This window comes from Eretmochelys imbricata, chromosome 2 (assembly GCF_965152235.1).
Source record: "Eretmochelys imbricata isolate rEreImb1 chromosome 2, rEreImb1.hap1, whole genome shotgun sequence".
Lineage (NCBI taxonomy): Eukaryota > Metazoa > Chordata > Testudines > Cheloniidae > Eretmochelys > Eretmochelys imbricata.
In genome coordinates, this window is record NC_135573.1 from 162,271,502 (window position 1) to 162,286,224 (window position 14,723).

Genomic DNA, 14,723 nt, shown 5'->3' on the forward strand with positions numbered 1-14,723 from the left:
TGTTGTTACTAAATTGCAGTTCCCATGAAAATGCTTTGGCAGTGGCGAAAGCCGGGTATAAGTGGGTTCAGTTCAAATTCACTGAGGCAGATGTACTTCACTTAAAGGCAAATGAGCTGATTAAAGTACATTCTAAAATTCTGTCTGGTTTGGACAGTGGAGTGTGATCCTTTATATGGGGATATACCAGAATAGAACACGCACTTAACCTCAGACATACACTGAAGATGTTTATAGAAGTCAATTACAAACAGTGAGATGAGGAAGAACGAGGAAAAAGCAAATTCCTTGTGTGGGAACAGGAATGTTCACTGTGGTATCCTCGCTATTTATTTTAATGATGAAAAAAGACAAAATATAGAGGAGTTTTAGCAGGGCCATTTCATGTTCAGTTCAATTGGTTTGAAGCTAAATCACCACTAAGCTACATCACAACAGAGAAAAGCAGCATGAAGGGCTCAGGCAGGTGAACGAAACTTCTTGATCTTGGCAGCAGAACCTCTTTATCTAGCATGTAAATTGTTGGCATACATTTCTGAAATTGTACAAAGACTCAGTATACCTAGAGTTCAATAGTAGGAGGTATTCTGTGCTATCTGTGTGTGTACAATATTAGGTACAGTGTACGTGCATACACACACATGCAGTTCAGAATCCTAAACATTCCACCTGCACTGCAGGGTATTTCCTGCCCTGCAGGGTGAATTCCATTGAATAACATTGAGTTCCTGTAAAAAGACACTCCTTTCCTGAAGGTCAGGTGGAATTTTAAGGCCCCAGGAGTGAAATCTTTGCCGCTTTGACTTCAGTGGGGCCAGGATTTCACCCCAGGACTATATGTGTATGTTGTATATACACACACATCCGTACTGTACATATACATAAGTACACATACATTTTTACATTCTTTGGTGGTGAGATAAAAATAGGGTTGTACAGATTTGTGTATGTCTGTCCAATAAAACAATCTTAGGAAGATCATAGTAACTGTAACAGAAGTGATTTTGCCTCTTTAAGGACTGTTCCTTGCACTGACAAAATGCCATGCTTTACGATTACTAAAACAGGCCACAAGGAAAGCCAACGTAAACATAGCTCACACAATAAAAGATGACTCAGGAGAGTCCCCTAATACTCACATCAATGCATCATGAGAGAACAAGCTATAAGCTTTCACCTAGAAATACTCAAACACTCCTTTTTTGTATCTGTCAGGTTTTAGTGCTGAGCTGTGACACACCCTTCTTTAGCCCTTTTTGTTTTTTCTGTTATATATCTTATCAAAATTAAACTAACAGAGGACGGGATGTCAGGAGGAACAGATGAGGCTGGTAGAACAATGCCACACTGAATGGTTGTCAGCCCGTGTATCACCGATGATGGTTTTGCTTGTAGCCACCTCTAAGGATTTCACACCTGCATCTCAGAGGTGCTGATGAGGCCCAGTGCTTTGGCTTCTTCTGGTGTCAGTCCACTCTTTAGTGTTCTTCTTACTGTACAGTCACAAAATCCAAAGGGAAGCAAATAACAGTTAGGAGTGATATACAGGACTATCAGTTGCAATATATATTCTAACACAAAAACAGAATCAAACAAACAGCAGCTATGTCTATAAGGCCTGAGTTTCAGAGCAGCTGAGCACTCTCATCTGGCAACTCAATGGGATCATAAGGTACCCAGCAGCTGTGAAAATCTTTCTATAACATCTATATTTAGATTCAAAACAAGTCTTTTCAAGTCTTGTTTTCTTAAGTAAAATCCTACAGAACTTAAGGAAATCAACTTTCTTTAGATTTATATAAAATGATTTTTACATTCCACAAAAGGAATTAGCATTCTCATATAGGTTTTTAGAGAACTTTTAATAGAACCCTATTTGTTTTGTCCCTATTAAATTCGATGGGGCTTTTCCATATGGTGTTTTAATTGCTATTTCTCTGATCTTCTAATAACATAAAAGTTAAAAAGAACCAAAAGTAACCACAACATTACAAGTAATCAGAATCCTTATAAATAATGCTTCAAAACCAGATTTCCTTTCCTCTTGTTTTCTGCTGTGCCCCCTTACTCCCTTCCCCCCCCCCCATGTCTACATCACATATTGTCAGCAATGGTTTATAGCTAATTTACAGGGGTTGAGACCTGGGCTTTTTATTTTTCTGAGAACTGTTGGGAAAATCTGTACTACCACAATAATATAAACAGCAGCACAAATAGGTATAATTTGACACATGAAACTTACATTTTAAATTTATTTCTGCTTCACAGACTCAGGGTTTGTCTACATGGTATGATAATGTGCACCAATGGGGTGTGAATTCTAAAGTGCACCAACATCTCACACATTAACTTGCCTGTGTAGACCTGGCTGATGCGCACTAAAAGTTCCCTACTGGGCATTAACATAGTACTGTTAAACCAGACTATTATAATGCACACTAGGGAAATGTTACTGCGTGCCAACAAGGTTTACATAGGCCAGTTAGTGAATAGCATTTTGGTGTGCTTCAGAATTCACACCCCACTGTTGTGCATCAGTGCACCATGTAGACAAGCCCTTAAAGAAGAGTTTGCCATTTCTTTTATAGCAAACAGAATCTGTGACTGTGCACTTCCCTAGAATTTTTTTCATTAGGGGCTGCAGGTGAACACACCTTGTTTCAGGGTGGGATGTGGAGGCCTATGGACTGACTGCTCACTCCAATAGTTTGTTGTCTAGGCAGATGTGCAAAATGCAGATTAATGCATTTATTGTACATCCAAAGTCCAAACTATAATTTATGCAGAGCAAAAATATTCAGAGCTCCATAACAGTGAAGAGAGCCAGTAGGAGACACACAGCTCTGGAGAAAGGAATTACAGAGCATGGTTAAGAACTCCTTGGCTTCCAGCATTGTTTTTATGCACCATAATTAAGAGCTCCAATTCACTGGAGAGTCACTCCAAGTTCCTGAAACTGACTGGTATAGACATGGGTCTAGCAGGAGTGAAAGGACTGAATGGATTGTTATGGAAAACAAATAAGATAAGAAAGAGGAAAATAATGTCACTATGTCACGAATATGGTGAAAAGCATGACCTACATTTAATAGCAAAATTTCTCTCTTCCGTTTCTGGAACAATTAAGTGAATTGGGAATGTCACACTTACAATTGTTCCTTCACCTCCGAATCCCTCACTTGAGGAGTTCTTCGAGGCTCACTCCTCTCCCCTATATTATTTAACTTCTATACCAAGCCATTGGAAGAATGTGAGGAAATGTTGCATGATACCCATCTCCATATCTCCTTTGCATCAAATATAAATCAGCACCATCTCCCAACTTTATCAATGCTTTGGTGAAATCTGCACTGGATGGAAAGCTCCGGGCTCAAGCTGAACATAGGCAAGACTAAGAAGATGCTGGTAGGAACAGGGAAGTGCTTCAAATAACACGTCCACTATCCAGACCACTTTCCTTACATTATTAAATCAGTCATCACTTGGAGGTCCTTTGGGACTTCTCAGAGTTATTAGATTCCCAACAGTCATGACAACAACAACAAAAAAGCTGTGAATTGCCATAATATTTCATCCCTGCCTATCAGAAATGGCCACAATGATCCACACGCTTGTGACTTCAAGGTTGGAGTATCAAAACACACTATATCTAAAATGAAACTACACTCCCTTCCCCCTCCCCCGAAAAGCTGCAACTGAAACAAAATACAGCATTATGTCTGCTTGGTAATTACACAGCTGCCATGTATTGTTCACCCCAGTGCTCTGCTCCCTGCTGAATAGATAGTCAAGTTTAAAGTCTTTGTCCTGTTATATTCAAGGCCCTCCGTGAGACTGGCTCTAGCTACCTACAAGGTTATCTTTGCATCTTGTAACCCTGAACTCCAAAACCAGCTACATTCCATTGGAGCAATGAACCTGTTGACCTCTAGAGGGAGGCATATGAGCACAGGAGACAGAACTTTCACAGAAGCTGGACCTAGAATGTGGAACTCACTCCCACAAGAAATAAGACCACACCATTTCCAGAACTTAATGCAAACCTCATTTCTTCGAATTAGCTTTTCCTCAAAAATGTCACCACAGATGCACGCACACACAAACATATCCAAACATAAACAAGAAAAATGTTCTGAACTAAGCAAGCTTTTTTCTTACAAGATGGCAAGACTGAAGTAAAGACAGAGAGATCAATTGTTATGTCCATTTGGAAATACTTAGTAGACACTCAGACACTGTAATAACGGGGTCATATTCATCCATAAAGAACAGCTAGAATAAACCAAATTCAATTATGCCTACATAAATCTTTAAAAGTCAATACAGTTACTATTCCACATACACAACTAGCTAACTGGAAAAAAATTGAAGGGAGAAAAATATGTGGCTTTACCTTAGACTGAACACAAAAACAGAAGATGGTGAAATTCCCATTTTCCCTTTACTTACAGGCCTGCAACTTCACTATGCAAACCAGTGTAAAGGGAATGCCAAAGACAAGTGTAATAATGAATTGGTCTTTAGGGCAATTATATACAGAGTACTTAATAAGGAGTCAGAATACTGTGGAGGAAAAAGCCTATTATGAGAAAATGTGAAAGAGAACCGAGGATGTAACTGTAAGCGAGAATCATCATTGTGTATCTTAAGATGTGCCATGTTCTGAATTTATTGGAGACTCAATTCAAGGATATCACGATTTTGCATATGATCCAAAGTGATGTACAAAATTAATGTAAACTCTTCGAGGCAGGGGCCGTCTTCTATCCTATGACTGTATAATGCCTGGCATAAGGGAGCCCCAACCCTTAGTTGGGGACTTTAAGAGCTAGCAGAGCTCAAATAAATAATAATAGTAACATTCATTCAGTACTTGGATACATGTAGAAGTATCTGACCAAAAAAGGTCTTGTAGGGTTCTGTAGGATTTTGCTAAACTACCTCAGGTCTCAGCTATGACACAGAAAGGTAACTTGGATTTAGACATCCCAATGCCTGGACCTTTTAACTTAAGCAGTTAGACAGGAGGAATCAGCTCCAAAGACAGACAGACTTTGATGGATAAGGGTAATAAAATTACATTTTTAAATCTGTAAATCTAATGAAAAGCTCCCCTGTGGAGAGAATCAGGCTCTAAGCAAAGAGATTCTAAGCCTGAGAGGCAAGCACTGAAAATACTACTTCATGAGGTATTGTGCGCCTACTGGAACACTCAAACTCATTAAGTAGAAGTGTGTCTACTCTGAATTTACATGGCAATTTCCCATGCATTATGGCCTTGCATGCCCATATTGTAGCAGATTTGGAGGGTTTGTTGCTGAGCAGAAGAACATGATTTGTTTCTAATGTGCCTAGGGACTGAGAGAGCTTGAGATCCCTTGTGAAGATAAGTGCCTTTCAGTGTAAAAGCTTCTAATTACAAATAACCTAGAGCCAGACCTGGCTCTTGTGTGAGTGTGTTGTGGGGACACGGAGCTCAAGGAGGCCTCCCTCACCTTAGTGCGCCCCTTTATGAGTCAGGTGGAATTTAAGCCCTTGCATTTGTGGAATAGCAGGGACTGCCTCTTTAAACAGTGCCAGGAGTAAGGAGAGGTGGAAGGGAGGGGACACCACAGTCCTGTCACATTTTCCCTTGGCCCCCTTGTATTGGCCCTTGAAGGGGGCTAAAACAGGGGTAATCTAACTGCACTCTATAAAGGGGTGCAGTAAAGTATGCACTTTCCCTATGAACTGGAGGGTGGGTGAATTGCCTTCTGACATGCTATAAAGCAGATGATTCTAGGCCTTTTTCACTTCCAGAGATTGCATTTGGTGGGGATCTCCTACCAGCTTGGGGCAGGAATACAATCCATTAGTAGAAGTGACTTGGAGAGAGAGTTTTTCCTTCCATGTTTTACACTCAGTGCAACATTACACCACTCAAACTAGGTCTTTATTCTTCCCTTTTCACTGAACTCTGTGGCATGTCACTAACTTGACTAGACATAATTTCTTGGCTTGTAAAACTCTTGGCCTGCTGCAGCCCACATTAAATTGAGTTATGGAATGCATTCTGGAGGCAATGACAATAAAAATAAAGCTTTCTAATGACCTTTTGTGCTCTTTAAGCAATCTTTAAAACATTGGCTAAAGAAACATAAAAACATAAAACAGGAAGAAAATTACTTTTACTGTTGTCACAAGAAAGTCCTGCTGAGATCTCATAACCCAGAAACCAAACGTTGTTTTTAGGGGGTCGGAGGGGATGATATTCTTTACCAGTCAGGAAATCTAGAACTTAGTTTGATATTCTGGCAGAACGTAGCATGCCTATGATGAACTTGGTGAATTCATGTGAGCACACTGGGTCAAACAACTGAAAAGAGAAGCAGCCCTCACAGAACTGGGAACATTTAACATACAAGAAGACTCCCCAAAGCAGAGCCTTTTCTCAGCACATAATTAATCTACACAGGTTTTTTTTTAAAGGGCGGCTAGCCTCCCTGATTTCACTAGAAGTGAGGAGCAGTAAAAAAAGCAAGATTGGCGCCACATATGGTAACAGTTTCAATGGCTTTTGGCATGTAGGTGTAGACCATTTCCATGCAAGCACCATTTGAATTGCAACAGTATCCCTTTACATAAATATGAGCACTTGTTCGCTTTGGGGTCGCGTGTATCATGGAAATGGTGTAATTCCCAACAGTATCCTAGCAAACAATGAAAATGAATAAAACTCCGATGGAAGTCTGTGGGCCAATGAAGTAAATGATTATGATAGTTTGTCAGAAAACAAATTTAAGATGCTGTAAATTACCTATGGGGGAAGCAGGGAGGTTAGTAGGAAAAGCAGCCTGTAGGAGGATAGGAGACTAAGCAGTCTTATGAGCCTATTTTATTTTATGTACTTTAGTTGCATTTCGTGCTACATACTCCCATCCCTACCTCCTACCCAATTCACTCACACCTATTTTATAATCAACTTCTTCTTCCCGTTATGCCATCATCTGGGGTCGGCTCACTGTGCAAGCATGTGTCATCTTCATCTGTCTGAGGTCCACCTGCTTACATGTTCTTTGATGCAATCCATCCGTCACTTCCTCAGCTTTCCTCAGGGTCTCCTTTCTAGCACCCTCTCCTTCCATGTTATCTTCACCAGGTCCTCTTTGTTCACCCTCTCTGTGTGTCCAAACCAGCTAAGTCATGCTTCCTCAATTTTAAAGCCACATTATGGACTTTGACTTCCATCCTAATCTTGAATTTCACAATCTCTCTTTATTGTGCCTTTTTATTGTGTGTTTTTAGCTGTTGACACTCTGAGTACCTTTCCTAGACTTGAAAAAGAGCTCTGTGTAAACTTGAAAGCTTGTCTCTGTCACCAATAGAAGTCTCTCTCACCAACAGAATATCAATAAAAGATATTACCTCATCCACTTTGATTCTTTTTTTATTGCGCAAAGATATCCCATCTCAAACATCTGTAGGTGTTGAACATACCATCTCTTTACTCCCCATGCTTCTGAATTATACAGCATTGCGGGGCTCACCATTGTTCCAGACAGATGGGCTTTCAATCTCAGTGGCATATGCTTGTCATACACAACCCTAGAGATGTTATTCCACACTCTTCCAGCTCCCACACAGCCTTGAGTGTATCTCACATTAAAGATTGCCATCTTCCATAACCCAGCCACCAACGTACTTGAACTGGTCCGTCTGGTTTAGTCATAGTCAGTTAATCTCTATCTCCCGTTTCCTTGTGGCACCTCTTCTAACCAACATGACCTCAGTCTTAGTTATGTTCGTTTTCATCCCATGCCATTGTAGCTGGTCATACCACTGGATTACTATTTCCTTTAGGTTTTCTTTTGAGGACACCCTTATTACTATATTGTCTAAATATACAAGTTAGTCCAGTAAAAGATATTACCCCACCCACCTTGTCTCTCTAATATCCTGGGACCAACATGTCCACAACAACACTGCATATAGCAGCTTCTCACTTTTTCCCACAGGGATCTTCCTGCTAATGTAGTCTATCAAATATGATAAACAGCAGCAGACTGAGGCCTGGCCCTCATGCAATCTGAATTACACTTCAAAGGGGCTTATCTTTTAAAACATGTTCAGATCAGTGTTTAAGTGATTGAGAAAATCCCTTTCCAATCAATGTACACCCAACATATTACAGACACTGCCATTTAAGTCCTCTCTGATTTTACCCCCATCAGTCAGGCTATGGCAGTTTGGTTATGTGAGCTCAATTCAGAAACTCTCTGTGTTCTTCATCCCCTTCCATTGTTCACTTAGATGATATATTTTTCATGTCAATATCTTATAGTCTGCATTAAGCTAAACTTGCATTAAGCGAGGCATATGTCATTGTTGAGCATGAGCAGGGCTAAATTTCCCAAGTGGTGGTGGTGCGTACGGAAATTTTTCCTTATGGGATTTGTGAGTGAATTCCTGGATCTCATCCAGTACCACTTTGAAAATGTGCAGACAACTGAAATATGCAGCATTTTCAATCAGGGCCAGCATGTCAGAAGTTGTCCCAACCAAATTTCATAGATAGTGCCAGTCTCTCCTAACAAAGAATTCGACTATTCAGCAATCTCCATTGTAAGACTAGATATTAAATAACATAAAGGGGAAGCCAAAAGTAAAAAAGGATAAAATTTGTCTTTATAAGAGAAAGTTAAGAGATGTGTTTGATCTTTAAGTGGGTTATATTCTAGAGAACAACAATAGGTACATTATTCTGAAGAATTTGGATAAAGGAAAGGATTTTTTGTTTCTACCTAATATTTAACCTATTGTTTTAATTACTAACTAAAAATGGTTTGTATCTCTGGGTAACGTTTTTAGGTGTCAGCATCTTCCTCACCAATTAACATGATTTATATAGTGCCCATAGTGAACCAGACTGTTGTATAGACATGGAAGAATACAGCCTCGAAAAGCTTAGAATCTATGGTTCTGAGGCAGGAAAGCATCCCTGTTCAGGACAGCACATGCCTAAACGCTAATCTGAATTGGGGACCATGCCATAAATATTATCGTGTAGTACTGGGAGCATGAATACTGAATGTAATGCTCACAGTAGTAAGCACTACATTTGGTAATATGTATTTGCAAGATTAGACTGTAAATAGCCAATGTGTATATGGGCAAATCAGGTAGGGGATGGAGGATAGAAAAAGCAAGGGGATTTAGCAGAGGTGTTAGGCATACACCTTGTAAGTTCCATTTTGAAAGCAATTTATCATTTAGTAATAGATGTATTTCACTGAGGCAAGAGCTAGGGCTCGTAGATTTAGAACTGTGTGTTGAAAAAGGACTAGGAGGAGGAAGAGAAGGGCTACTATCTTTGAGCACATAAGTTCTATGGAATTGGAATCTAAACCTAATAATGTCTGAATCTCTCACCTGGAGTCCTTGTTGGGGAATAAAGAAGATTAAAAAGCAGATCTGTAAACCAAGAAGATAGATTCAAAACAATTGAGATGAAAATGTTTTTTTGTGCATATGCTGATTATTCAGGGTTACTCTGCTTTGAGAAATTCGGATCCAATTACAGGTGAGGTTCCCCCCCTTTGTGCTGTAGGTGGGGTCCCTCCCGTTGTGCTGCCCTGCTTTGAGCCAAAGCAAAATGCAAGGTAACTGCTGTGGGAACTTGTTTTGCATCTCCAAACAGAGACATCCCTCCAGATGCAATCTCAATACTATGAATGTAGTTGGAATTCCTGCCTTCACAAATGATCATGTGAAATTTCTTCAGGGCATTAGAGGGCTCCCTTTGGCAACTATGGCTATCACCTTGCTTTTCAGTAAAGCCATGCATGATCGCACTTTTATTCTTGTACTCTAAACTTCCTTATTATTTCTGGTTCTTAATTGAAGCCCTTTCCTCAAGAACAGTTTGATCGTGAAAGCCAACACCACACTGCTTCTGATTTCTTTACTCAGACGTTGGAAGGAAGACATCTCCTATAAGGAAGGAAGAATGATATAAATACAGGCATATACAGCTGACCTGGTGTAAACCTGAAGTCTTTAATTAAGATGGATAGAAACCAAAGTAAACAAAGTGCATGTTTAAGGCCAGCAGTGCAACCAGACCATATGTTATTTTTCAAATACCCAGAGCGATATCCGTACTCACTATGCCAGGAATTAAAAGAAAAAAAAACCCTTTAAATCTTTAAAATATACTAAAGAGGAAACAAAGGGGAATGTGAGTGAAATGACTTCTGTCTAGCGGACTGAGAACAAAATAAATAACTGACAACAATGAATCAACTATTTCTATCCCTTGAAAGAGGTAAACTAAAGATGTCAAAATTAACTTTTGTTGTGAATGACTTACATGGTATTACTTTCCATGATTCTGTAGTAAGAGATGACACTGACTTACTTATAACCTGGAACCATAAATAGATCACCTCCCCAGCACTCCTCTACAGAGCTATAATTCTATATGAATTATCCAACATCCCATCACTTAATGTTTGCTATGCACCCTTATCTTGCCAAATCCTAGCTTCCTCCTTTCACCTTCAGCTTGTTCTTGCAATATAACTAATCAGCATCACTCAGTCAAGAAATATAGGACACTCCAGCACTCATTGTCTTTATTTAGCAACACCTGGGACGTCTCAGTTCATCAGCTATTCTTTGATCCTTCCTTTGTCTGCTTTCTGCACTCATTGGAGACTGTGTATTACACTTACAGTCACAGGGACAAATCAAAAAATTCAGTAACGTTTTGCTTACACTATGGGATCCTGCTGGGAAGCAAAATGGCTTCTCTGCTAAAACACACTGTAAAAAACCCCACTACAATACCCTCAGCCTTCAAACTTGCTTTACCTGCCCAAAACTCTGATTACAGTCACACGGCTCCTTTACTGGCTCCCCTCTTTGAGAATCTGCCTCATGCCCATGAATTCTAAGGGTACGGCAACAATGAAATTAAAAATCCATGGCTGGCCCATGCCATCTGACTGGGGCTAAGGGGCTGTTTAACTGCAGTGTAAATGTTCAGGCTTGGGATGGAGCCCAGGCTCTAGGACGCTGCAAGATGGGATGGTCCCAGGCTGGAGCCCGATGCCAAATGTCTACACCGCAATTAATCGGCCGCTTAGCCCCAGTCAGATGGCACGGGCCAGTCACGGATGTCTTTGGACTAGTAGAATGTTCTGGAACAAAACATCAAATCCAAAAAAGCAAATGATGCAATCTGGGGAAAAGGACACATGTTCCCTGACCTTGCCAAACAGTAGTGCAGTATACATTTGATGAACTAAAAGCAGATTCTACTTGCCTGGTGTCAGTGCATTTATATTCTATCCTGCTAAATTAGGAGTCAGTTTAGAAGAAACAAAACATATCTTTTTATTATAATGTATTTTTTATTACTAGATTTTAAGGCTAGAAGAGACTGGACATTTATGTGGATAAGAATATTCAGAGCAATCATAATAACTATGCTAAAACTTTTGGAAGGGATAATACATCTCATGCTTAAAACCCTAAATCAATGTCCAACTATTAGAGATCAGGACAAGACCTAATATGCGGAGCAGATTATCCCATATCTGCATATTGTAGAGTTCGTACATCCTCCTCTGAAGCATTTGGCACTGGCCATTGTCAGAGACAGCATACAGGACTAAGTGGACCTCAGAAAAGCAATTCCAGAGTTCCTATACTCTAATCTGACCTGCTGCATATCACAGGAGTATTACACCCAGTAATTACTACAATGATACCAATAACTTATGGGCAAACTAGAGCATATTTTTTTGGAAGGCATCAAAAAACTACTACTGATTTCATAAAGAGTCTGTACCATCTACTGAATTCAATCTCCCATCTTCCAGAGTTTTAGCTATTTCATCATTTTATTTTTCATTCAATTAAACTTTTATTAGCGTGATGATGACCCTGTGAAAGTATTAGGTTAAGTATGTTTTGCTACGACAAATAGCATTTGATAATGAATAACATCTATGAAATATTTACTTATTGTAATTGTAATTAATTGCTGCTAAGTGTGCATTAAGTAACCTGATTGATTAAGTTTGCCCTTCCTTCTTCCCAACTCCTTTCTTTTATACTGAACCCAGCAATTGTGGATTTAGTTATAAATTGGAAGCAAAATTGCTTGGGATTTTGGAGTTTATATAATCTTTTTTTATCGAAAGACATAAAAAGGCATAATTTCCATTAATTCCTGTTTTCAGTCAGGCCATAAATATCTGGATAACAGGCTCTTTTATAGCATTTTGGCACTTTCATATTTGATCCTGGCCAGAAAAAATAAGTGCACAGACATATGAAAATAAAACATAAAGAAAAAACAATAACTGAGGTGTAAGCTGGTGGAGCTCCCAGCCAGCTCAGAACAAAAATTATACACCTGAGGAGTCAAAAAGTCATCCTACCTTCCAGAGTTTATTTGATTAACAAATGTGTTATTCCAAAATAATACTGCATGAAATCTCAGCCTCTTCAGAGCTGGATCTTCATAGGATTCTTTCCTACATCCTAGATCCCTTTTCTAGCGTGCTATTCCTACCTCGTTTATATTCAGGGTGGAGTCTAACAAGAAAGACCTGCACTGGGATATTTCTGTAGTTAAGGCACTGAGATAGGACTCAGGAGATCTGAGTTCAGTTCCCACTTCTTTCATGGACTTGGGCATGTCACTTAATATCTCTGTGCTTCAGTTTCCTGTCTGTAAAATGAGGATAATAAGACTTCCCTATCTCACAAGGATGTTGTAAAGATAAACACATTAATGTTTGTGAGGTGCTCAAATACTTAGCGAGGAGGGTCACAGAACGAATGACACAATGAGAATCTATCAGCATTAGTTAACCGGCAGGGCTTCAAAACCTGATAAACGGGCAGCTCATTACACGTGGTTTTTAAACATCAAAAGTAGTTTGGGTCCAGTGGTTTGATTCATGCTGTAGGCTAAAATTTGAGTCACTTTGATTTGATCCAAACAGTTTCCCTATCCTAAATCTATAGTAGATTTTAATTTAAATGAGCAAAAAACAAACAAACAACAAAGGTTTTGAAATCAACTTTAAATAAGCATCTAGTTGTGAAACTTCCTGCTTCTGCAATCCTTACTCATGTTACATAGAACTTGATGTAACTACTCATGTGAATAAGTACCACTGAGAATCAGCAGACTTCAAAAAACTGGGCCCTAAATTAAGGAATACAATATAGACACATGATACAGACAAAGATCCATGTTCAAAAATGGCATTTGTTTGGTTTATTTTTTAAGATTTGTTTCTATGGTGAATTTTCACTGAAAGTCTTTTAGAAAAAGTGTGTTTTACAAGTCTTTGAACGGAATTGTCACTGTTGTTGTTTGAATGGGGAAAATCTAAACTCACAAAAACAGGCCTAGCCAGTAACCTGCCCACCTTTGCCATCTCCATGCTAGATAAACATCAGCATATGCAGAATATGGCTGCTCACCTGCTCCTCAATATAAATATGTGACTCAGTGAGACCATGCTTATGACACCATCTCTTTGCTCAGGACACGGACTTTCATGAGCCAACAAATACACTTTAAGATATTAACACTGATAATGCCAATAATGATGTAATAATCCAGGATTAAGGCTCTAGCAGGTCCCCATTTCACACTGTGTTCCACTAAGGCGATTGAGATCAAGTGGATTTGACTTTGTTTGCTGTCCTGTGGTTCAATTTGTATTTGGCAGAGCACTTGTAGGGGTCTGCCATAAAACTTCTCTGAAGATGCCTGTCAGAGCCCATCCTTGGCTGCTCACAAAAGTCGCAAAGCATTCCCTGTTTGGCTGGTTTAATCCATTGATGTTTAGATCTTCGTTTCCATGTACCTTTATGCACGTGTTGGAGTTAGTGTTTGGCTCTTTAGGTGTCTATCACTGGGCCTGATACACGTTTATTAAATTGGAGCTTGATTTTGATACACTTACTCATGTGGAGTAGTACTTTACTCCTTGAGTAGTCCCACATATTTCAACGGGACTACTCAAGAGCAAGGTGCTACTCCAGCATGACTAAGAGTACTGCAATCGACAGCTCTGAGTGAATGATTTTATGTACAGCCTGTTTATTGAGCATTCATCACTGAGTCTTTGAAGTAAACAAACATCAAAAGAAGAACAATGAAAGTGCCTTTTCATACCAGCTAAGACACCTTGATACCTCCAGTACTACTCTATGTATCCACAGCCCTCTTCTTTGGTTCTTCCACCATCGAGTTTTCCCTATTTCTTACATAAAAGTTCTCATCCTATCAATTTTTACCACTAGTTTCAGTGTGCATTCTCAGTGTGCAGAGCAGCAGGAGTGATCATGCAACCTTTTTCTAACACTTGATGCAGTCAACGTTATATTCCTCATGTGGTCATCATGGTGTGAGTACCCTATTTACTGCTGGGATATTCAAGTGTGTACCTTCCCTCTTCATTCCCTTTCTTTTCTCTTTCACTCGGTCTCATGACAGTGGAGTGTCAGTCTCCCTGTCCACCTTACACTCATGGGCGGCGGGTATCGTAGGCAAGGGGAGGCTGTGCCTCCCCAAACAGCCTACCGTGGCCCCGCCCCTAGGCCAGCATGCTTGCTGGGGTGGCTGGTGCTAGGCCACACTGCCTGCCCGGCTCTCCGGGGCTGGCTGCCCAGAGCCCTGAGGCTGGGGGGCTGCCCCGAGCCCCAGGGCTGGG

The 14,723-nt window shown here is 39.9% G+C and overlaps 1 protein-coding gene across 2 annotated transcripts in view; it reads right to left on the bottom strand.

Annotated features, from left to right (window-relative positions):
* Positions 1–1,410: 1,410 nt before the first annotated feature.
* The window catches only part of FHOD3 (formin homology 2 domain containing 3), a 614,532-nt gene continuing 601,219 nt past the window's right edge, over positions 1,411–14,723 (bottom strand). For both annotated transcript variants that reach the window (XM_077810937.1, XM_077810936.1), the window contains one exon: positions 1,411–1,493. In XM_077810937.1, coding sequence (XP_077667063.1) covers positions 1,411–1,493 — 83 coding nt within the window. The remainder of the gene's footprint in view (positions 1,494–14,723) is intronic.